The sequence below is a fragment of the Pantherophis guttatus genome, chromosome 2, assembly GCF_059756535.1.
Source record: "Pantherophis guttatus breed Tessera chromosome 2, ASM5975653v1, whole genome shotgun sequence".
In the NCBI taxonomy this organism is placed as follows: domain Eukaryota; kingdom Metazoa; phylum Chordata; class Lepidosauria; order Squamata; family Colubridae; genus Pantherophis; species Pantherophis guttatus.
The window spans coordinates 21,058,130-21,084,231 of NC_142064.1; the positions used below are offsets into that span (position 1 = coordinate 21,058,130).

At 40.9% G+C, this 26,102-nt stretch overlaps 1 protein-coding gene and 1 pseudogene across 6 annotated transcripts in view; one reads left to right on the top strand and one right to left on the bottom strand.

The window, feature by feature from the left end:
* PRLR (prolactin receptor) overlaps nt 1-26,102 on the bottom strand; it is a 176,972-nt gene that overhangs the window by 18,488 nt on the left and 132,382 nt on the right. For 4 of the 6 annotated variants that reach the window (XM_087888214.1, XM_087888219.1, XM_087888216.1 and 1 more), the window contains 5 exons: nt 12,283-12,432; nt 7,184-7,294; nt 3,796-3,928; nt 2,202-2,371; nt 1,527-1,684 (listed from right to left, as the gene is read on the bottom strand). In XM_087888214.1, the coding sequence (XP_087744340.1) occupies nt 1,527-1,684; nt 2,202-2,371; nt 3,796-3,928; nt 7,184-7,294; nt 12,283-12,361 (651 nt within the window). In that variant the 5' untranslated portion in view covers nt 12,362-12,432. Of the gene's footprint in view, nt 1-1,526; nt 1,685-2,201; nt 2,372-3,795; nt 3,929-7,183; nt 7,295-12,282; nt 12,433-24,529; nt 24,632-26,102 lie in introns of all 6 variants that reach the window. The other 2 variants (XM_087888217.1, XM_087888215.1) reach the window with 1 other exon arrangement.
* On the top strand, nt 17,308-18,741 carry LOC148115042 (endogenous retrovirus group K member 8 Gag polyprotein-like; annotated as a pseudogene).

Below are 26,102 nucleotides of genomic sequence, written 5' to 3' on the forward strand. Positions count from 1 at the left end.
TTTCTTTTTTGTAGTCTCTAAGGAGGTTTTTTTTCTCATTGCTTCAGGGCTGACACAGCCTGGAGCGAAGGGGCCAGGGAGGGGGTTGTAGAGATTAGCTGGGGTGTTGTAGTCAAAATAAAATTCTTTCCCTTGGGAATCAAGGACGTTCGTGCAGGTGTCCACAGGGTGGAGACTGAGGTCATCTAGCAACTGGGCTGTACAGTATGCTGATTGGACTAGGTGAATAAGATTCTGGGGGGAAGTGATAAAATTTTACTTTTAATTGGAGGAAAATGCCAACATAGAGCTGGTTTCCCCGCACCAATATGCCAATTTGATATGTCCTAATAAAATGTTTTTTGAAGAACTTGCTTGCCTCGGGGTTCTTATTGAGCTGGGATGTGTTATTTGGAACTCTGACATAGGGTGCTCACCGAGTAGGTAGATTCTACTCTTATATTGATTACTATCACTTGGATTTTTATAAAGAGGACAAGAATTGGAATTTTCTAGAAAAGAAAAGAAAAGAAAAGAAAAGAAAAGAAAAGAAAAGAAAAGAAAAGAAAAGAAAAGAAAAGAAAAACACTGCGCTCCTTGGATTCTGCCACTGTCTATTGCTATTTTTGATTAAGGGTGGCAGGAGTGGTGGTGAGAGATTTGTAGCCTTTTGTTAACCTTATATAGCCTTTAATCTAACTTCAATAGCCTTCAGCAACAGATCATTTCATAAGCCAAAGGCCACCATATTCTATTGAACTTTACCAATAAATATTAGAAGGGAATATCTGTAGCTCTGAGTTGAACTGTGGACTCTAAGCTTGGTTGTTTGCTTGCAGACATTTCATTACCACATTGGGTAATATCCTCAGTGCTAGAAGAGAGTGGGATTTTGCTCTCTGTCTATATACAGTAGCTTGCTCTGTCAAAGTTGGTGCTGACAATTTGTTTTCTCCTTGATAGTTCCTTGATTAGGCTTTGGATCAGAAAAATACTGGACACCATATCAGATTATATTGTGCTCTATTCCTGAGCTCTCCAGCCGCATCATGCTCTGGAAATGAATGAAATCCATGTTTCACTGAGAAGAGTTAGGATACACTAAAGACCTATTAATCCTCAGATGTCAGTGATGGAGATCAGCTCCTGGAAGGCTGTCTGACAGCAAGCCAGGTGATTTGTCCACTTAGCCAATATTGCTGGTCTATTGACTAGTGTGGCTTTCCAAAGTTTCAGGTGAGGCACTCTGTTCCCTGGTTCCATTATCTTAAGAAGCTGTACTCTGAGCCCAGGCCTTCTGCAAGCCAATTTATGTATTCTGGCCTGCAGCCCAGGCCTTCCTACCTACCTTAATTTTTCTTGTACACAGGTGTTGGAATGTCGAGACATGTAAAGCGTCAAACTTTACTGTGGTTTAAGCACAATCTTTGAATTGAGGAAATTTATTTATTTATTTGTTTATTAAATTTATGATGACAGCTGCCCTTTCTTTTTCTTTTTTTTTTTTCTTTGCTAACATCACTAGCAAAGCTATGCGGCTTTCTTACCTCCCATTCTTTTCCTTCTGCAGACTTCAGTCGCAATTCATAATTACATGGTGCTGAATCATTCACCCGCGGGGATGGTGACCATTTTGTCCACATGTACATTATTCCATTTATCATTTTGATTTCCAAAGAGAGGTTCATGGGAGGGTTTGGCTTAACTAGGCAAAAGAAAATTGAGATATGAATATTTTTTACTGCTTTTACCAAGAATTCCTCCTTTTACATTTCTGCATGTCAGCCTTTCTCCATGTCTGGGAATTGAGTCCTATCTGGAAGGTACCAGGCTCCAAAAGTTTCAAAACAAAAGATATAAGGTACATAATGAGAAAGACTAGTAGTTTACCTAAGCCAGTGTTATCCATCTTTCCAGCATTTCATCTTAAGAATCTGGATACCTGACAACTCTTTTAACTAAGATATCAAGAATCAAAACTGGGTCTTAAAGCCCATGAAACTTTTAAATGAATCATAGATCTTGTGACTGAGATCATCTCAGTCCACTATTATTTTTCTTCTTGATTTTCAATAGACCTGATGACTAGTACAGCTGGCCTCTTCTGTCTACATTGAGATTAGCTTTGAGAAAAGCTTGATGTTGAACTACTGTGCCACCTTCTCTCTTTCTAATTATAGAGCAAAATAAAAGCTTGAGTTTCATTTGGCTTCTGCTCTTACCCATTTCTTTTACGTCCACATAATGAGGATCAGATAAATTACTTCCTGCATCATTGGTAGCTTTTACACTAATGTTGTATGTTTGCCACAGCCTGGTGATTCTTTGATTAAAGTAACAGGAATTGGGTCCAGCAGATAGGTAATCTGGACATTCATGGATCTCTTCTTTACTGAAATATAAGCATGTAACATAGAAATGTTTATATTTATCAAAAATAAATAAGCATATCCTTAAATTACTTAAAAGCAGTATAACTAACATTACTGTTGTAAGCAGACAACATGGAATCAAAGTTAGCTGATATCCTTAGCAATGAATTAAGGTAAGAGCTCAGCTGGTCACCTAAACACCATTCAAACACCATTCAAATGTAGTAAATCAACACCTCTGGTAGTTTCCAGATCCGTTGGGAGGCTAACTGAAAATTCCAGGAACAACAATCTTATAAAGAGGGACAAGACCTGTAGTTTTTGCAACTTCATTTATAACAGTTCATTTATTAACTGTTTGAAATTGCAAAGCTTCTGAAAAAAGTAATTTATGACCATATTTCACACGTATACCCATTGCAGCATCCCCACAGTCATGTGATTAAAATTCAGACGCTTGGCAACTGACTCATATTTATGATGGTTGCATTTCCTGGGGTCATGCAATCCCCTTTTATGACTTTCTGACAAGTAAACTTATTGGGAAATCTGTATTCACTTAACAACTGTGCTACTGAGTTAGCAACTACAATGATTTGTTTAACAGCTGCGGCAAGAGAAATAATAAAATAGGGCAAAATTCACTTAACAACTGTCTCATTTACCAACAGAAATTTGGGCTCAATTGTGGTCGTAAATTGAGGACTATTTGTACAACAGTCATTTGTCCCTCATCCTAACCTTCAGACTACAAGATCTGGGCGGTAACAATCCACATGGTCAATTAGTTCTTTCAGTTGCCTTGTACATCTCTGAGTAGAAAACATTTTGATCGAATGAACATTATTTTATCTATAGGGATTATCAGTGCTTTGTTGAGCTTTTACAAGCGTATACTTCAGTCTTCAGGGATGGTTTCTAGCCACCTCATCTTGTGTCGGCCTTTTTTTTCTAATCGCCTTCCATTTTTTCCAAGCCACAGAGTGTTCTCTAATGACTCTTGCTTTTTCATTATTTTTCTAAAAGATTTAAACTTTAGCTTCAGGACTAGTGCTTCAAAAGAAAAGCCTAGTATGAATTCACCTGCTATTGAATGACTTACTCTTCTAATGGTCTAAAGTATTGTAACAATTTTCTCCAACATCACATCCAGGCATCCATTTTTCTTCGTTCAAACTTTCAGATGATCTATTATTTATAGGTATAAAAGTGGGACAGCTACGCCCTTGACAACACATGACTTTGATGTGTAAATTATGTCTGTGGTTATGTTCAAGTAATAATAGTTTTAAAAACTTAGACTTGTGTGCTTACAGGCATTATATTACTTTATACATGGTAATCTTATTCTTAAGGTGTATCTACCTCTATTGAATCTACTGTATGTGGAGAAAAAAGTACATAAAAATTATTTGTTCCCTCCCACTTTCCCATATATTCTTACCCAACGGCGTTGTAGAGCAGAGTATAATTTGTAGGAAGACCCCCATCTGAATTAGGCTCCCATCGACAACTAAATGTTTCATTTCCTTGGGACAGGCAACTTACTATTCTAGGTTTCCCAGGAGGAGATTGTCCTGAAGAATTGGAATAATGAAATCAGTTATTGTTAGCAGAGTGGTTACAAGCCTAGATTATGGACTTGGATTTGCTTTGGTTGCAACCGTGTTCATAATAGTTTATTTCTACCCTGATTTTCTCTCCCCAAAACTCTTTAACATTGTACAGAAATGCATATCATACTGCTAAAATACAAATATAAATGAGTACTAAAGCTGTAATAAAGCCACAGAGGCTCAAATTCAATATTTAAGGGGGTGGGGGGAAACACACATTAAAACCAAGATTTGGTAAAGATGAAATCAAGGAACAAAGAGATCACCCTACATTTTAGCCAATAATATGCATACATGTTGCAAGAAACGAACAGCTATAACACATTTTTGGACCAGGTATTTGCAAGGTTTCTGCTTCACTAGCCTCAAATCTTACAGCTGTTAAAGAACCGGACTTTGTCATGGTCCAGACTTCAGACTCTGACATTAAAGAAGCTACTCCAGCTGAACCAGTGGGATGTTAGCCTCAGGAGATACCAAGCCAGAAATCACCTGAGACTGATCAAACTCTGAAGCAGTTCAGATGATATGATACAATCTCCAAATCTTGGCAAGTAGAGTGGAGACCAGAGCAAAGATGCTCAATGAGACTCCTTGCCAAGCAAGGGGGAAACTCTTAACTAAAGACATCTGTTTGCAGCCTGATTTAATGGCTGCCTCCACCTAAGTTTCTCTGTTGGAAACAACTGTTTGATTGCCTGGTGTGATGTATGATTTCTGCGAATCCTGCTTATGAAACTGGCTGACAAATCTGACTGGCTGTCTGAACATTGGACTGGATTTTGACTACTCTTCTGTGTATTGCTGTCGAAGGTGAAACTACCCAGGCAAGCTTCTCTTCCCAGAGAAATTGTTGGTTTGCATTTCTTCCCTAGTCTGCTGTTATCTGCTCAGCCTTGATCTGACCCAGACTGAAAGCCTTCTCAAGTTAGCCTTTGAGAATATTCATATCTGAAGACAGAGCATCAGAAAAACAGAAGTATGTAGGGGAGCTTGGCTCTGTCGAGAAACAGCTGGTCTGATAAACTATTCTGCAGTATCCTGATGAAAGAAGCCAATTCTCAAGTTTGAAATATCACTGGAACAAAACCAGTTTAGGAATGATTCTTTGACTTTTATCTTAGAACTCCTAGCTGCAAAGACACCTTATACGGAATGGACTCATTTTGTCTTCTGACTTTCTTTCTCTCCTTTTTGTACATTGTCTTCTGTGAGTCAACTTGGATTATTAGAATTTTGAGATAAATCTACTAGATTTACTATAACCTTAACCCAGAAAAGCTTTCCAGTCTGTGAGTCTAACTCAAAGACCCATATCTTGTGAAACTTCAGATGAAATGGCTACCAGGACAAAAGCATGCCAATCACCAAATATTTTAAAGCTACCCTGGCAAATATGGCATCTATGACACACAATCCAAAGTTTCAGCAATGTATATTTCAAGCTCTGGTAATAAAAGAGAAGGTGGCAGCAAAACTTTGCTGTGACAAATTAGAAATATTCAGTGTAAAAAAGCACAGCTGCTGCTTTCTCAGTAGACTGTTATGGTATAACAGATGGACCAGCAGACATTAGAAGAACAATTGCCAAATTTATATTGCAGTTGCCAAGGCTATTTTTCCAGCTGCCTGGCTTCTCCCTTTATACAACAACAGATAAAGAGTATTTTGTTGTCTCACTTTATTTTGCCAGATTTCTGTTTTCTAAAGTTTAAACTTTCCCTAATCAGATGCTTTTCAGATATGCTGGACAATAAATCACCATCTCTCAACAGCATGGCTTCCCAATCAAATGGGGGAGTCATGTAAGAAGCCTTTAGTTTTTGAACATATGCTATCTAACATTCCTTTCTTTTACTCATGAAGTTTAATTTATCTGTTGTTTGTTAACTGTTATACCAATAGTTGAATTGCACATATGTATGCATGTACAAAGTAAGCTAAAGACATGAAAGAAATTTACATTTAAACATTCTAAAACATTTAAAGGTAGACCTGTTTTATTGTTGCAGATAATTTTTGCTAACATTTGATGATAATCTAATGGGATTACTAGTAACAGTTTAAATTTTTCACTTTTTTCATGGTGCTCTATGTTTAAATGAGATCTGTATCCAAATTCACCCTTCTTGGGGTCTATTATTATCCTTTCAGTTCCATGATTTTGGAAGAAAAGATAATCAAGATGATTCTATGGCCCTGTTTCCCATCTTTTTATTGATGATACTGAATTGTTAGTCCCAATCCGTGTAGCTACCCAAAGGAAATGTTTATTTAGTGTTTATTGTTGCTCCTTCTGTTCTTAGTGCTATGCCAAAAACAAACAATGTCTGAAAAAAGGAAAACAGTAGAAGACCACTGCTTAAAACATGGACATTAAGAGGGCATCTAACTGTGGCTAAAGGTGGTTTAACCAAAAGTCAGAAATGATGGATGCCACAACCAACACCTGGAGCCAACTTTGGGGAAAACATGGTCTAGACAATTTTTTTTTAATTAAAGCAACTTGAGTATTTTGATGCTTCAGAGCTATATAACCATATTAGGACAACACTGAAAGCACAGCATGAAATATAGTAATAAATAAAAATACAATATAAAAGCAATGAAAACATAACAGCAGGCAGAAGAGTTTAAAAGTTTCTATGAGATACTTGCATCTAACACTGTACAGTAAATTAATTTATTAACATGTTAAAAATACTAGAATGAAAATGTTTTAACATTAGAAAAAATAATAATGCCAGGAATACCTTATTGGGGTAGGATATTCCAGAAATAAAGAGATGGCATCAAGAAGGGGTGATCTAAAGTAGTACTTATTGCAGTTCAGCATCCAGCTCATGGCCTCTAAGATTATTTAGGAAGTGTTTCTAAATCTTGGCAACCTTAAGATGTGTAGACGTCAACTCCCAGAACTCCTCAATAAAAGTATAATTGGTTGAGGAATTCTGGGAGTCCAACCATCATGAAGCAACCAAGGTTGAGAAACAGGAGATTGGTAGGGGTTGATGACTCAGTTATAGTTTCTATGGAACAGATTGAATTTACTTCAGTGGGTTGGCAGATAACCAGACTTTAAGGTGGGACGATACCAACTGAATGCTAGAAATCAAAGTTAAACATTAAGAACTATTAACAGTAGAGCCAGTTATCATGTATATTAAACAATTTCAAAATTGTAATAATAATGAGCATGAAAGACTGAGCACTCACCATCAACAAGCCATACATTGAGATACGGTAGCAGAACAAATGCTTCTAATATTGACTGCCACAGCTTCATGCCTGTGCCCACTTTCACTTCCAGGAAGAAATTGGAATTCACTGGGAAATGAGATAAGACATAATTGTTTATGACACATATTCAAACAGAATAACAGAGTTGGACCGGACCTCTTCGAATCCATGGAAAATATTCCACGGGCCATATTTTCAAAATATTGTTTTCCAATAATTTAAAGGATTGATTAAGCATTTGACAAAGTTTTAAATGAGATTTCAGTAGAAAAGATGGCATGATATGGGCTGGACTGTCTACCATTAGATGGACACAGAGCTCGTCGAACAGTTATACCCACTGAGTTTTTTTTTTCACTAGTTCCATATCACACTTGAGGAAACTGTCAAGCCAAGCTTCTTATAATAATGAATATGTGGAGTTAGAAGATATGTTTATCAAATCTGTGTATTGTGGGGAAACAGACATTTTAGAAGGCACTATCAAGATACAGAAGGACCTTGATAAGTTGGAGCAAGACAAATAGAATAGAATAGAATAGGATAGGATAGGATAGGATAGGAGAGGAGAGGAGAGGAGAGGAGAGGAGAGGAGAGGAGAGGAGAGGAGAAGAGAAGAGAAGAGAAGAGAAGAGAAGAGAAGAGAAGAGAAGAGAAGAGAAGAGAAGAGAAGAGAAGAGAAGAGAAGAGATGGAAGGGACCTTGGAGGACTTTTAGTCCAATCGCCTGTTCAGGCAGGAAAACCCTATACCATTTCAGACTAATGGCTGTCCAATCGCTTTTTCAAAAACTTGAATTCCAGCAGAAACAAATGCAGTCCTTCATTTGAGTAGGGAAAAAAAACATTAATGGTATGAGTATATAGGATGTGGGAGATGCTAAAAGCACATCTGCAAAGGATTCTAATTGGGGGGGGGTGTTAGAACAGAAGTAGATGTGATGGAAAGACCCCAGTGGACATCTGAAAGCAGCAAAAAAGATTTATTTTGCAGATCTACATCACATCCATGGTAGGGAATACGAAAGACATTAGACACATACCTTCTAGTCCTAACATATATAGCAACAGAAAGAAAGTCTACTCCAGCTTCTGAAGATGGTGGCCTTCAGAAATTTGTGTTTACTCTTAATCTTCTCTATCTTAGCATACACATCTTTTTCAAAAGATTCTCGCCTTTCTTTACACAGCAAATAGATTGGAGTTCCTCAAAGCAGCTATAGCTATTTGCTGTGTAAAGAAAGGCGAGAATCTATTGAAAAAGATGTGTATGCTAAGATAGAGAAGATTAAGAGTAAACACAAATTTCTGTGATCATGAATCTTGCAAACTAGGCTGTTTGGTTCTGGTGAAGGTGAATGCATGCAACAGCTTCATTTCAGCCTTTTTTTTTTTATGGTGAGAACAAATAAAATGATCTTGCAAGAAAATATTTTTTCATTTAAATTGTTTTAATTAGAAGGAGGCTAATCTGACAAGAGAAATAAACAGGAGCAGAGAGGTCTGATGATTATATTTATATTCATATTAGGTTATTCCAACATTGATATTTACTCTGTAATTATGTTTTAAAAGCGCACTTTCCCAAATTGTTTTTCTTTTATCTGAGCGCTTTTATCTGAGCACTGAGACTTGAGTTTTCAGTTGCTAATTACTTCTTTGCTTTCAAATTTGCATATATGTTCCCAAACATTTTATTAGACATTTTCCAACATTGTTTCTGTCCCGTCTATCAGTATTTTATTTATTTATTTATTTATTTATTAAAAATATTTTTATTATAACACAATATGACAAACACAAAACACAAAACATAAAACAAACACACACACACACACACACACACACAAACACATATATAAAATTTATATTTTGCTGATAAAGAAATAAAGGGAGACTAGTAGAGATCTATTTCAAGCTTTTTAGCTTTCATCAGCTAGCCATACCCTTACTCAGATTCAAACTTGGGCTTCCTGCATGTTAGGCAGTTGAATTAAGCCACAAGTTCTCTTCCCTTTGTCTCCCTTTATTTCTTTATCAGCAAAAATATAAATTTGGTATAAAATGGTTTGTCGTGAATGCGACTGCTCTTCTAATATTTACATTCTCTCCCGTTTCCCTTTATACTATTCCATTTTCTTCTTCTCCCTTTCTCTTTTAATTACATTATAACAATCATATTGATTTTATACATTCTATACATTATCATATTCATATTTTCCATTTTCAAATTTACCCCTATTTTTATTATCCATTATTTCGAGTCTCTAGCCACTTATACCATTTGTTCCAGATTATATAATATTCCGTATCTTCCTTTTCTTTGAGCTCTTTTGTTAATTTGTCCATCTCAGCACATTCTAGGATTTTTTTTATCAATTCTTCTTCTGTTGGTATGTTTTCCCTTTTCCAATTTTGTGCGTATGATATGCGTGCAGCTGTTATAATATGTAAAATCAAATATTTTATTTCTTTGGTGTATTTTTCAGTAAATATTCCTAGTAAGAATGTCTCTGGTTTTCCATCTACAGATTGCTCTATTATTTTTTCTAACCATTTCAGTACTTTAAATAATAATTTTATTTTTTAATTGTGCCTCAATTCTTTTTAAGTCACTTTCCTGATTTAAAATAAATCCCATTTAAAAGGAATAACTTAAGCCTCTATGCTTATACTTCCGGCTAATCCTCTTTTATTCCTTCCCCAAAATTGCCAGTTCTTTCCTGTCATTGATCTGGATTAGACATTACATTAGCCATGAAATACTTAAATGTAATCTGTTAAATAACCCAACATTAGCTAGTCACACATTGAATTAAACGATTTAATAAAATTTTCATACTATAATAGATCCATACTACACACTTAACTAAAAGCTGACACATCACATTGTATAAATCTAGCCATAATGTTCCTTTACATTAAAGTCAGGATATCTCATAACACATAAAAGACCAGGATTTCAATCACATGGTTGTAGCTGCCATCTTGACCGTTCTAACTCTCCTTGAGGATGCCTCTGGGTAGTGCAAGCTTTGCCTCATTTTACTCAGTTACTAGAATATCATTGGTTCTTGATGGCTCCCTTTGTTAAACTTTATTTGGATGTTTAGAATTCAGGCAAATAGAAAGTCTATTCAGTTAGACCAGGGCAGGGGTGAAATCCAGCAGGTTCTGACAGGTTCTGGAGAACTGGTAGTGGAAATATTGAGTAGTTTGGAAAACCAGCAAATACCACCTCTGGCTGGTCCCAGAGTGGGGTGGGAATGGACATTTTGCAATATCCTTCCCCCCAGGAGTGGGGAGGGAATGGACATTTTGCAGTATCCTTTCCCTGGAGTGGGGTGGGAATGGAGATTTTGCAGTATCCTTCCCCTGCCACGCCCAACAAACCATACCACGCCCACGGAACCAGTAGTAAAAAAATTTGAATTTCACCACTGACCAGGGGTGTGAAACTCAAGGCCCGGGGGGGCGGATTTGACCCATGGGGTACTTAGATCTGGCCTGCGGGGCTGCCCTGGAAACAGCGAAGGGCTGGACCGCGGTGCTTCTGCCAGTGAAAACAGGCTCCTGAGTGCTGTTCTCGGCTGCCATGGCCTCCCTCACTGGCAGAGGGTTGCAGGAGGCCATGGCAGCTGAAAATGGAGCTCAGGAGCCCATTTTCGCTGGCAGAGTGCTTGGGGCATCACAGGCACCCTTGACATGAGTGATGTTGAGCTGGCCACGCCCCCTGGCCACGCCCTCCACACCCCCCAAGTCCGTGATGACGAACTTATGGCAGGCATGCCAGGTGGCACGCGGAGCCATATCTGTGGGCACGTGAGCTTTGCCCTAGCTCAGCTGCAGCATGCACATGCACATCAGCCAGCTGATTTTTGGGCCTTTTGGGCCCACCAGAAGTCCGGAAATGGACCATTTCTGGCCTCTGGAGGGCCTCTAGGGGAGGGTGGGAAAGGCGATTTTTGCCCTCCACAGGCTCCGAGAAAGCCTTTGCAGCCTGGGGAGGACGAAAAACGGGTCTACCGGGCCCACCTGTAACCTTTTTGCCGTCACATGCCAAAAGTGGGGGGATGCGGAGGGGTCGTGTGCGCATGCGCAGTGGGACGGGACGCAGGTGGGCATTCAATTATGGGTGTGGGCACGCTTGCGCGCAAACCCCCCCCATGCTCCCTCAGCTTTTGGCACGTGACGGCAAAAAGGTTAGCCATCACTGCCCTAGGTCAAACCAATCCTGATGCAGCCCTCAGTGGAATTGAGTTTGACACCCCTGAGTTAGACTGAATGACTGATTACGTGCCATCAAGTCATTGTTGACTGCTAGAGACCACACAGATATATTTTCTCCATGACTATTTGTCCCTGACCTGGTCCTTCAGTTCCTCCACTGGTGTCCCCATCCCCATTGTAACCGAATCTGTCTATCTTGCCACTGGTGATTGTCTTCTTTTCTTTCCTCCTACCTTTCCAGATTAGAACCTTTGCCAGAGAACTGGGCCTCTCTATAATGTGCCATATGATGAGCTTGGTCCTTTGTGCTTCAAATGTGAAGGGTTGATTTGCTTGATGATTCCTTTGTTTGTTTGTTTTGTATTCTCAGGAGTCTTCTCCAACACCAATTTTCAAAAGCTCTTTCAATACTCTTCCTACCTTACTTCAAGATCCAACTTTCATTTCCATAAAGTCTCATATGATTAATTGCATGATTCCGATATTTGTAGATATGGACTCATCATGACATTTGAATAACTTTTCAAAGATCTTCATGGCTGCTCTATCAATGCTAGTCTGCAGAGAATTTTTTGAATGCTTATTGATGGTTGATCCTAAAAGGAAGATGCTATCCACCACCATGACATTTTCATTGTCAATGAATGTCTATTCAGGTGGAAGAAGTAACCACGATTCTTAATAATTTCAATCTTGTTTTATGGAACAATGCAACTGGTTTGCAAATCTAGTGTTGGGAGAAAATGAAACTGGGGCCATCAAACATTGGTAAAGCCTGCTTGGATTGCTTCTTGTTTCCTTAATAAACAACACATTTGAGAAAGTACATCCCAACCATTATGCTCACCGAAATAAATCTGATGCAACTTCTCCAGTCTTTGTTCATTGGCAGGAAGCAGGGACAACTGGTAGGAAATTGGGCACATTTATCAGAGAAGGGACACACAAAACAGAAACATTTGCAAGGAGGCAACTGAAGAACCATGGCTTCTCATTCCTGAAAACAAAATGAATCAAAGTCAGTCAAATTTTTTGTAACCCAAGACATAAGACATAGTCCATAGACAAATAATTTTGGCTCAAGAATCAAAACACTTTACAATCACTTCTCTCTCTATGGGGCATTCATAATAAAGTAATAACACATCAATGGACTAATGATTTACTGTCCTTTTGCTTTACCTAGTCACAGGGCTGTTCCAATCTAGTTTATAGCTCATGAATTTCTTCCTGGATTTCCATAAATGTGCCATCAAGGACAGTAGTAGAATTCACATTTTTTTACTACTGGTTCTGTGGACGTGGCTCGGTGGGCATGGCAGGGGAAAGATACTGCAAAATCTCCATTCCCTCCCCACTCCTGGGGGAAAGATACTGCAAAATCTCCATTCCCATCCCAATCTGGGGCCAGCCAGATATGGTATTTGCCAGTTCTCCGAAATACTCAAAATTTCCGCTACCGGTTCTCCAGGACCTGTCAGAACCTGCTGAATTTCACCCCTGATCAAGGACATTGCTTAGAACTTTAAAATCATCTTCAGGCTGAACGTTAATATAATCTTTATGTTAAAAAAAAAAGTGGGGGAGAAGAGGAGGACCAGTCATCTAATTTCAAAAATGTAAAGAAGCAACTTTCGCATTGTAAAATACATTAAAATGTATGTAGGACAGAGGTAGATCACTTCTCAACCTTCAGATGTTACCACTTCTATTCAACTTGGGGGGGGGGGTGTTGAAAGAAAATGGAAGCTGCAGTCCAACATGTGGAAAAGTAAGTGGCGTCCAATTGTTCTGGAGTTTCTCTTGTTGGGAGTGCGCTTGGGCTCTGCTTGGGAGTAGAAAATTATGCAAATGATGATAACATGAGATGTAATGAAAGCCAATGTCTTATAGTAGTTAAAGCAGTGGTGGGTTGCCCCCGGTTCGCACTGGTTCTATAGAACAGGTAATAAAACCAGCAGGAGGTCCCGCCCACCACCCCCGACGTCACCAAAATGCTTCTGCACATGCGCAGAAGCTTCTGCGCATGTGCAGAAGAGCGTGCACGCAGCCCCATTGTGAACCGATAGTAAAAGTAAGTAGAACCCACCCCGAGTTAAAGTGCTGGGGAGTGGGGGATGTACAGGAAGTAATCCATCTTCAGGCACAGACGTTCACCTGTGGATTTGAGCTGCTCACTCTCTTAACTCAACCTTCCACACTGGTTGTGGCTGATAGGAAAAAACAGGAGGAGGGAGGACTATGTATGCAACAGTGAGCTCCTGAATAAAAGCTCCAGTATAAATCTAATGAGCCAAAACCAATAAACTCACAATGAACTAGAATAAAGATTCAGCCTACATTATTATGATTGAAAATATTTGTAGGAAAGAAGTCTATGAGATTTTCTTCTGAGGACCTGTTGGAAGAAACATCCTTTTGGGTTCTGCTCCAAGTGGGGAAAAAGACACTGGAAACATGGAGACTGCTTGGAAAGATGGTTCAATGGTGGACAGGATCACATGGCTTGAGATCCTGAACAGAAAAGGGAGGAATACAGCGAGTCCACGGGTTTTTATGCTCTTTCTGGCTTTGCATTTCCTGGGGCCCCGAAAGAGTATCCTGATTGGTTGTCAGACTCCCAGGGGGGTGGGGGTCTTAACTAGCCTTGCTAGCTGATGGTCACATGTGCTTCCCAGGTCACATGTGGTGAGTTTCGGCTGCTAGATGGGGCCCATTGTGTTAGTTTCTGTTGCTATTATGTTGCAAATGTCCTTTGACAAAGGATTGGGTTTCTGTCTCTGGCCCATTAACAAAGGGTGGGGGGCAGGAAGGTGGGAGCTACTTTGTCTGTAAAACATGCTTCTCCATTTCTCATCCAGGAAAATATAATATTCTACCTTTTTCATATTTCCTAAAATATTTCACTCTTCCAGGAAAGGAGTGGGTGCTAACCTCCTACAGACCAACACACTGGACCTGGTTGCAATTCTATGGTTTTCTTAAGGAATTGTCCAGCCATCCAAAATATTTACTTGGAATGTTTTCAAGTAAGCTGGTTTCAGAAAGCGTTTGCCTTAGTCAAATAAAGAATGCTGCAGCAAACTCAAAAAAATCACACGGTCAGTTATTTTGCCACAAGTTCTTTCATTTTCTGTAGTTTGTTTTCCTCTTCTGTCAATTTCTCCTAAATGAGAATCAGATTAAATAGATATGATGCTTCTATGGAAATGATTCCCTAATTTTTCTTAAATGGGAGTCAGATAAAATAGTTTTCATGGAAATGATTCAGCAGGGCTATTTTCTTTCAGAAAACCAGAAATCGTGCTTAAGGGTAAACTTCGCCTTTGCTGCATGTGCTTATTAGATGAATACCAAAAGTTACTATCATCAGGATCACCTGAGTGGTGAAAATGGATGTGGAGCCTTCTTGGAACTGTTGAAAGTACTGTGTTGTAGACTGGAGATAGATTATGTTGTATCAGTCCCCCTCTGTTGAGAGAGGGCTGTTCAATTTTGACATAGATGGGCTCTTTAACCCTCTTTCATACCAGCGGTCCTCTCTGTCCAAAATATTGACTTTGCTGTCTTCAAAAGAGTGGCCTTTGTCTTTTAAATGCAGATGGACTGCTGAATCTTGTCCTGATGGGTTTGTTCTCCTATGTTTTGTTCATAAACACATTAGAGGCTCAGTGTAAAATTTAAATAAAGTTAATTGTGGTTTATGCATTTATTCTCCCATTGTTTCAGTACTCCCACAAAAGGCTGAGGGTTTTTTTGTCTTGGAGTAAGCCCAATAGGTTACTGATGGTATGTGTTTGTGTGTGTGTGCATTTTGCATTAGAATATCTGAACTCAGGCAAAGAATAAATTCTTAGAACCTCATCCAATAACAATTCACATAATTCTTTGTGAAGAAGCTATGAAATAAATAATAGTTTACAGGGTACATATGGCCTGGATCTCTCATTATTCTATTCACAGATAGAGAAGAAATTGGGTGAAAAACTCTTAACATAATTATAGTACTTCAAAGTACAATTGCAGTACTATATGTTCTACTGAATCCAGTGAATCATATTTCTGTGTAAATAATGGTAAAATTAAAATTAAGTTTTATTGGAACTTATTTATAAGCATAGATGCCTAAAGATTTACTTTGAGGATTTGGAGAGTAAGAGAAAGGCTTGGGAAGAAGATAATTGAGCATAAACAAGCAAGGAACATTATTCAATTTTCTTAAAATGTCAATAAATTAAGCTTTAAAATACTTCTTGCTTTAATGCTGTTATATAATCTAAATGTAAAACATATAACTTGCCAGGATGCTAATTTAAAGCAGTACAAATGCTTCTTTCTAATACTATAACACAAATGAATAAAAATCAACTATACAGTGAATAAGAAGCTTATAAAGAAGTTTAAATGTAATTTACAAAAATTGAACTTAAGGCTGAAATATAAAACCACAGATTTTCACAATGCACTTGTTAGTACATTGATACCATTGTGACAAATTACAATTACCATTGTAATTTTGCAATGGTTAATTACAGCTCCCAAATCGGGTAAAGTTCTTCATATAGTTTGTAAACAGGCATAAAAACACACAGCAATGGTCATAGGATTAAGAGAAATATAAATGCAATTTATATGTGAGGGATCTCACGAAGATCGATGGTTCGTTGAGGGCGCTTCCAAGAAAAGGCAGCATGCAAGGATGCAATCAAGTTAAATTTTTATTTAGGAATAAAGTAGGTAAAATGAGTTACCTGGCATGGAGGCATCCATGCCTGGATTGAGCCCATGGATCAGTCCCGTAGGAAGCTAGAACAAGAGCAAAAGAGCAGCCCCTGTGCAGGGGTTCTTATAGGGGCCCCTGGCCGCTCCCTTACCAATGTGTGTAGGGGGCCGGAGGGCCATTAACTCTCCCCAATGGGGCTGCAGGGGCCGGAGCCCCTTGACCCACCAGTGGGATCAAAAGTGCCTCTTTGCTCCCATCTGGTGGCCTTTTAAGAAACTGCCATGGCTGGCACAAAACACCTAACATTATATTCCAGGATAAAAAAAGCAGCAGTGTAAAAAGTGCTCAAATTAGTGCAAAAAAAAATAAAAAAATCCACATCTTATCAGCTAGCAAGATATTGCAATTTGGACAAGGGGATAGATAGAGAACTCATCACATTTGCAGACAACACCAAGCTAGCAGGAATAGCCAACACTCCAGAAGATAGGCTTAAGATACAGAAGGATCTTGACAGACTTGAACATTGGGCGCTATCTAACAAAATGAAATTGAATGGTGAAAAAGTAAGGTTCTACATTTAGGCAAGAAAAACAAAATGCACAGGTACAGTATAGGTGTGTGGGAATAGTTGTATAGAAATATATTTGCATATCAAAATTACCCGTGGACCTTGCCACAGCGCGTACAGGGAAATAGGATGTCGAAATACATTACGTCATCTGGAAAGTCCCAATGGCTCAGGCCAAGAAATACCTACATGATTATTCCCGTACCAGCCTGGGAAGGGTCGTACCAGCCTGGGAAGAGTCTACGTAACTACTATAATATGAGTGTATGCAACCTGATCATGTAACCACCCCCAATCCCACCTTGCTATGATGCTGTATAATGAACTTGAGGAATTTTTAATAAAAGAGGGTCACGGAGTCAGCTCTGGGCTCTCATCCCGAGATACCTGTTTGCGTGTCTCATTTCTCTCATGGGAGACCACCACATCTGGTGACCCCGACGTGATCTCGTGAAACAGATATGTCTCGATGTGATTCCGCAAGGGAATACGTCCCTGCCGACCCTCTACTTATCGCCTGGAATAGGCACAGTGCACCCGACGACGTCGCTGGCGACTGACTCTTCTTTCTCGTAAGTATGGGGGGTGGAATGTCTGCAGCTCAGAAAGTTCATGTAGAAGAGTTGAGACAATTGGGCAGGAAAAAATACCTCTCTCCTCAAGAACAAAATTTTACCAAATCTCTTTCTAAAAGTGAGGCTGTTAAATTACTTGCTTATGTGTGGGCTCAATGTCCGTCCTATCCAAAGGGCGGATCTCTAAAAACGGAGACGTGGAAGAAGATTGGCGAAGTCTTCCACCATCTTCCTCGGGCGCCGCCCGACATTCTGTGCCTTTGGAAAAAAGCCTATACCTTGATTCAAAACCCCACTGATTCGCCTCACCAGCCTTTATTAGATCCGCCGCCATACCGGACTCCTTCGGTCATGGTGACTACCCCGCTGCCCTCGGTTGTGCGCCCCCTTTCACCCACGGCCCCCAAAGCCCTGGTTCCCCTTGCCGCTGCCCCCGCTCCTGTTTCTCAACCTGGTCTTATTCGCGGGGCATACCAAAAAGCCTTAAGATCCGGCATTTTAGATGCTGCCGATCTAGCTGACACCGAGTTGTTCCCGGTCATTTTTCAACAAGCACCCACCAGCGGCATTCTCGTTGACTGGGAACCCTTGCCTCTGCAGATGATTAAAGAATTAAAAAAGGCAACTACGGATTATGGCATAGCCAGCCCCTATACCAGGGGTTTGTTGAATGCCATTGCTGGTAACTATCAAATGTTGCCTCAAGACTGGAAAGACTTGCTTAGAATGCTATTGACTGGCACACAATATGTTGTTTTTGAATCAGGATTCAAAAGGGAAATCCAAACCAGAGTCCTCTGCTCACGTATTCAATGGACTGTTGACCAACTCTTCAGGGAAGGTGCTTTTGCTACAATTAACACTCAGGCTCACAATCTAACCCTCCCCCCCCCGTGTTTCCTGTTATTAGCTCTGCTGTTCTTTCTGCCTTAACTCGTGTCGATGATCGAGGCACCCCAACCCAATCCTTCTCTGCTATTCGCCAGGGGGGCAACAGAGTCATACGCCGACTTCGTTAACCACTTACAACTCGCGGTAACCCGCCAAATTTCCAATCAAGAAGCGGCAAAAGAAATTTTGATGAAACTTGCTTTTGAACATGCGAATGCGGATTGTCAATCTGTTCTCAAGCCATTAGTCTCTAACCCGGCCTCCACTCTGGCGGATTTTCTTAAAGCTTGCCGTGTTATCGGCACCCAAATCTACCAGATGGATGCATTGGCCGCAGCCATACAAAAGGGGAACCAACCTCAAGGCACTTGTTTTAATTGTGGAAAACCTGGCCATTTCAAAAAACAGTGCCAAGCCCCGGGTGGCGGTGCTGCCCACCCCCTACCTAACTCCAGTGCCAAACCAAAGACGGTATGCCCTAAATGTAAAAAGGGCTACCGCTGGGCCAATCAATGTCGAGCTTTCCCTCAGAATCAGGGAAACTAATAACGGGGCTTGCAGCTAGCCCCCCTCCAAAGGCTGCACCCTCTTTTTCCTGTGGAGACATTTCCTTCTCTCCTGTCGCTTCCTCTCCGCCTTCCGCCCCGCCCTGCTGCCAAGGCACGGATCTGAAACTTCTTGCTGACACTTCTGTTGACTTTCCTAATCTCCTTGTTGTCGCAGACGCCCAGTTGCCCGGCCCGCTCCCACCGGATGTTACTGCAACTGTTCTCCCGGTGGCGGCGGCCTGCCAACGAGGCATCTTTGTCCTTCCTTCCATGATTGATCCTTCACCCCAAAATTGTGTTCAGATTCAATTCTACACCAATGTTCCCATATTGGCGAAAAAAGGGGATATTGTTGCTCGGTTGGTACTGTTACCTAAGGATGTGCCGGCTTCCTCTGTGGAACCCCCGCCCACCGAGCTCTTAGCTCTTACAAAGCCAATCACTCCCCAGAAACCGATCATGCTGTTTTTAATTAACGGCATTCTCTTTTCTGGCCTTCTAGACTCTGGCGCTGATGTTTCAGTCATAAGAACAGCGGAATGGCCCTCTCAATGGCCCCTTGAACCATCTCCAGCAGTACGGGGAGTGGGCGGCATACAACAGGCAAGTTCTAGTAAAAATTGGCTCACAGTACAACATGTTACAAAAGGGATTACGGCACAAATCATGCCAGTCGTCTTGCCCCTTCACGTTAACTTATGGGGCAGAGATCTTATTTCACAATTTGATGCAAAACTTATTTTGGAGGACTAGTAATGTCTCCAACTCCCCTGAAACTTACTCTGCTCTCCCCTATACCTGTCTGGATAGATCAATGGCCACTTACCAGTGAAAAATTAATCGCATTACAACAGCTGGTGGATGACCAACTGTGCTCCGGACATTTGGAGCTAACCACTAGCCCATACAATACTCCAGTATTTGTGGTCAAAAAGAAGTCAGGGAAATGGAGATTAATTCAGGATCTTCGCGCCGTCAATGCCATCATTAAGCCAATGGGCCCACTTCAATGCGGGATGCCCAATCCAAATCTGATTCCTAAAGATTATGATTTGGTGGTCATTGATCTCAAGGATGCCTTTTTTACTATCCTGTTGCACAATAATGATAAGGAACTTTTTGCTTTTTCGATCCCTCAAACTAATGTCTCGCCCTACCCCACGCTATCAATGGACTGTCTTGCCTCAAGGCATGCTCAACAGTCCCACAATGTGTCAATTTTATGTCGACGCAGTTCTTTCGCCTTTTCGTACTTCTCACCCTCATTTGCTGCTTTATCACTACATGGATGATATCCTCATGGCCGCCCCGGGTCCTCCTGGCACGGTCCGACCTTTTCTCCCTGAACTGATTCAGCACCTGTCCTCTCATGGGTTTCAGGTGGCTCCAGAAAAAATTCAGACCCACCCACCTTTTTCATACCTGGGTCATAAAGTCTTAACCTCCTCCTCTTCACCCACCCTGCCTCATATTGTTCTTCCGAATCCTCTTACTCTTGTGGCCCTCCAGCAGATATTGGGCGCGATAAATTTTGTCCGCCCGTTTCTTGCACTCACCACGGCCCAACTTTCCCCTCTTTTCCTGGCCCTCAAAGGCCCTTCATCTCCCTCATCAGTCATTGTTTTGACTGATCCTCAAAAGCATGTGCTAACTCTCATCGACTCCGCGATGGCCACTCGTTGGGTGGATCGAGCCATCCCTAATGAACCTGTGTCCCTTGTACTTTTTAACACCCCGTCCATCCCAACCGTTGCCCTCATTCAATATAAAAAGGGCACTGTTGCCGTCCTGGAATGGATTCATCTTCCTAATACTCCACGCAAATCTATTAACCCCTTGCATTATATGTTCGCTTTGCTCATTACCAAAGGCCGGTTTCGAGCAAAGTGTCTCGTTGGCTTTGACGTTACTTCCTTGTTTGTTCCTATGTCCCTCACCACTTGGGAACCCCTGTATGCTACCTCTGATTCCCTGCAACTTTCTTTGGCAGAATGGGCAGGCAGTGTCTCCTGTCATGTCCCGTCTGACCCTCGCTTTCAACTCCTTCACAATGTTCCGATGTTTTTCCATTCCACTCTTTCCTCATCTCCAATCTCTAACGCTGTCACTGTGTATGTAGACGGCAGCAAATCTTATGGAGCGTGTGTGTGGAAAGAGGGGGCCCAGTGGCAGACCAAAATTACCCCTCCTCAAACTTCTGCTCAGTGGGCCGAATTAGCCGCTACCATCTTGGCTTTTCAAACTTTCCCCACCTCTCCCTTCAATCTTATCCTTGACAGCCTTTATGTTTACAAGGTTCTCACATCCTTGTCGGATTCCTAATCTCCCCATCTCTTGATGATAATCTTTTAAGTTTATTTATAACCCTACAATCCCTTCTTCATGCTAGGACTGAACCCTTTTTTCCAGCCCATATCAGAAGTCACCAACCATTTCCTGGTATTATACAAGAGGGGAACTCTCGGGCTGATGCTGCAGCAGCCGCTGCCCTTACTGTCCCTCCTGATCTCTCTATTCTCTCCTTGTCCCCTATTACCCCATGGGCTAGCCACTCTTACTTTCACCAAAATCGTAAGGCCTTAATGAAACAATTCTCTCTCTCTGCAACGGAGGCCTCTGCTATTATTCAGCAATGCCCCACTTGCATCTTACAAGTGCACTCTGTCCCCCTGGGGGTCAACCCCCGGGGCACGGAGAGTTGTCAATTATGGCAAATGGATGTCACGTTGTATCCATCATTTGCCCCCTGGAAGTATGTTCATGTTTCTATTGATACGTACTCAGGGTTTATTATGGCCTCCGCGCAGAGGGGTGAAGCCACCAAACATGTTATTAATCATTGTATTCGGACTTTTAGTATTCTGGGCAACCCCAAACAATTAAAAACGGACAATGGCCCTGCATATACTAGTGCTGCCTTTGCAGTTTTGCCACCGCTGGTCCATCTTACACAAGTTGGGAATCCCATACAATGCCACTGGCCAGGCCATTGTGGAATGGGCTAATCAGACCCTTAAAAAGGCCCTTGATGCTCATAAAAAACAGAAAGGGGAAAATACCCCTGGCTTGCCTGGAATACAAAATACCTTGAACCTTGTCTTGTTTACCCTCAACTTCCTCAATGTTTCCGGCACCCCCGGGTCAACCGCCGCAAGTCGGCATTTTACTGCTTCTCCTATAGACTTTCCACGACCGCAAGTTTATTACCGCCGTCTTCCAGATCCTACGTGGAAAGGCCCGACCTCTCTTGTCACCTGGGGTCGGGGCTACGCTGCAGTCGACGACAATGGCGAAATTATATGGACTCCTGCTCGCTGTGTTCGTCCATATATGGTCACTTAACCATGTCATTGTGACCAGTGATCCAGAGACATGGGCCAGCAACGCATTTGTGAGAGATTTGAATAAAGTTGCTTTACTTCTCAATAAAACTAACTGTTGGATTTGCATGCACATCCTCTCTGATGGGAAAACAGGCTTGGCGCTTCATAGTGTGCTTTTCAATGAGACCGGATGGACGTTCCTGTGGCCCTACACAACAGCCCTGCTTAACCACACGTATGCTGTCCCTACCCGGATTTTAGTGCCAGCCCGTTTTTGCTTCAGCAACGCCGGCCTGTCCACTAATGCCACGTACATGGGGACTTATACCAATTGTTATCGGACCATTACATGGAACTCGGCGGTCACTAAAAACTCAGATATCCAGGGGCATCTTGCCCAATCTCGGGGTGGCAATGAACTATCGGGATCTTCATTTACTAAAAAACTGGACAGTACATATATTCAATGGGACTATCAAGGTGCTGAAGCTTATGAACAAAGAACTAGTTGAAATCAGGGAGGTAGTCTTACAAAACCGATATGCCTTAGATATTATGTTAGCAGCTAAAGGAAGCGTTTGTGCCCTCATACACTCACATTGTTGTACCTATGTATCTGATTATCAGTATAACATCACTCATACCATAGAACATATGGAAAACATGATCAAAAACAATCCCCTATCATCCAATGGATCTGGCGCCATTGACATCTGGGCTGCCCTTTGGTCATGGCTCCCGGATGGTTCTTGGTTAAAATCAATTATGCCAACTATTGTATCTATAATCATATTGCTTGTTTTGCTTTGTTGTTGTGTCCAATGTCTCCCCTCCCTTCTGCAAGTGTGCAAAGGTTTTATTCCCTCCAATAGGAAGGATGTCCTGATAAGTGAAACCAAAACCCTTCTGGAACTGGAGGAAGCCAATCTCAACAAAACAGAAAAGGAGGAGATGTGGGAATAGTTGTATAGAAATATACTTGCATATCAGAATTACCCGTGGACCTTGCCACAGCGCGTACAGGGAAATAGGATGTCGAAAAACATTACGTCATCTGGAAAGTCCCAATGGCTCAGGCCAAGAAATACCTACATGATTATTCCCGTACCAGCCTGGGAAGGGTCGGACCAGCCTGGGAAGAGTCTACGTAACTACTATAATATGAGTGTATGCAACCCAATCATATAACCACCCCCAATCCCACCTTGCTATGATGCTGTATAATGAACTTGAGGAATTTTTAATAAAAGAGGGTCACGGAGTCAGCTCTGGGCTCTCATCCCGAGATACCTGTTTGCGTGTCTCATTTGTCTCATGGGAGACCACCACATAGGTGGTTCCTTGCTCAACAGCAGTAACTATGAGTAACTAATGTTTGTATTGTATGTTTTTAGTTGGCTGTACACCGCCCTGAGTCCCTCGGGAGAAGGTGCGGTATATAAATTCGAAATAAAATAAAAATAAATAAATAAATAAATAAACTTGGAGTCCTAGTGCTCCTATAGTGCTCCTATAGAGCAAGGAGTCCTTGCTCAATAATAGTAACTATGAATAACTTGGAGTCCTAGTAGATAATCATTTAAATATGAGCCAGCAGTGTGCTGCAGCTGCCATAAAAGCCAACACAGTCCTAGGCTACATAAACAGACGGATAGAATCAAGATCATGTGAAGTATTAATACCACTTTATAATGCCTTGATAAGGCCACACTTGGAATATTGCATCCAGTTTTAGTCGCCACGATGTAAAAAAGATGTTGAGACTCTAGAAAGAGTGCAGAGAAGAGCAACAAAGATGATTAAGGGACTCGAGGCTAAAATATATAAAGAATGGTCGTTGGAACTGGGTATGTCTAATTTGATGAAAAGAAGGACTAGGGGTGACATGATAGTAGTGTTCCAATATCTCAGGGGCTGCTGCAAAGAAGAGGGAATCAAGCTAGATAGCTACTTTTACTGACTGCAGGCTGCCAGCAGTTCGGCAGTTCGAATCTCACCAGGCTCAAGGTTGACTCAGCCTTCCATCTGTCCGAGGTCGGTAAAATGAGGACCCATATTGTTGGGGGCAATATGCTGACTCTAAACCACTTAGAGGGGGCTGTAAAGCACTGTGAAGCACTATATAAGTTTAAGTGCTATTGCTATTGTATAGTCTGTACTGTAAGACTTGCTTTTTAGTGGCAAGCAGCTGCCAAGGACTTGATTCTCAGTCATTCAAGCGCAGGCTTCATCCTGTTCGACAAACATATTTGTTTGTTATTTATCATCTGTGTACCCTGCTGCAATCGATTCCCTTCTCAGCAGAAAACAAATTGAAAATAAACAGGGTAAGCTTAACAACAAAACTTCATAGCAGTAAATTAAAAACAAACCAGGAATAAAAACAGAAAAGGGCCCTGAATAGAAACAGAGCACGTTCTAAAGTTTCCAAGTGATTTTAAAGATAAATAAATAAACAATTACCTTCTGGCTCTTTTGTACCTTGGTCCTGCCACCTGCTTTGGCTTAGTGGCTTGGTGTTTTTGCTGCCGCCACCAGTCTATGATGGGTATTCTTTCCCCTAACCTAGATGGGTAAAAGAGGTAGGACTCTCACTACCTGACTTCCCTTATTGGTGATTAAAAGTTAAACAGTAACTTTACTATTCATGAACAGTATTAATATTTAGATTATTATTTATGAATATATTACATTATTATTATTATTATGGTTGGTTGCACAGTCGTCCAATTTTAAACTGAAATTGGTATTTTGTATACATCTATCGAGTCCTTGCCAAGGACCTGCAATAGACAGATGATGTTTAATCATGTTAATTAAAAAAGTCTTTTCAACCAAAACAACAGATTTGCAGTGGGAATAAACCTCGGTAAGAGAGTTATTTACCACTAAGAGGTTTTCGTAGTTGTTTTGCTAATGCACATTTTAAATTCTGTTATCAAATTGGAGTAATTTTTGTTTGTATCTTATGACAAGCATGAAACTTAATAAAGATAATATATTATGAATAATGTTTCTGATAATGTGTTTTGCAATCAAAGAGGGGAGGTTATATACCATAATGCTGGAGGCACAAATTTAACCAAAACAATTTATACAATCAAACAAAATATTTTGGCATGTGTTCTCTGCCTCTCTGGTTTTGTTTGGAGTAAAATTATTACACAATTACCTGTGCAAGTTTGACTTAGAATGAACATTTCCTTACATAGCTAGTGCCTACTGCCAGATATTTGAAAAGCCACTATACACAACAGCCTTTTGACATATCTGGTCTCATAAACATTGAATTAGAAAACCTCTTTCTGGTTTGAAAGAGGGTCAAAGTGGCCATTTATGTCAAAATTGAATAGCCCTCTCTCTCAACTGAGGGGGAGGGATACAACATCAGCTATCTCCAGTCTATAAAACATCCTTTCAGCAGTTCCAAGAAGTTTCCACATCCATTTGCACTACTCAGGTGACCCTGAGGACACAGGTAATAGCAATAGCAATAGCACTTAAGCTTATATACTGCTTCATAATGGTTTTACAGCCCTCTCTAAGCGGTTTACAGAGTCAGCCTATTGCCCCCCAACAATCTGGGTCCTCATTTCACCGAACTCAGAAGGATGGAAGGCTGAGTCAACCTTGAGATTTGAATTGCCGAACTGCAGCTAGCAGTCAGCTGAAGTAGCCTGCGGTGCTGCACTCTAACCACTTCGCCACCTCCAAGTGGCCTCAACGACTCTCTAAAAAAATGCAAATGCCCAGCTGTCTGCAAGGAATATAAATCCTTCCATTCCCCACCATCCAGTCAGAGCTGAAGAAGCTTCTTGAACGAGAAGCGAAATGTCTTCAAAGAAAAACAAGAAAGTCCAATTTCCTCTTGAAAAAAGCACCTTTGGGACAACAATGACCTCGATATCTGATATCAAGACATTGAACTAGAAAGATTTCAGAAGAGGGTGAAAAGAATAAAGAGGCAAAGAAAATGATGAAACATCAGCTCTTGCATACATCATAGTCATCAGATCTTACATGCTAATTAGAATAG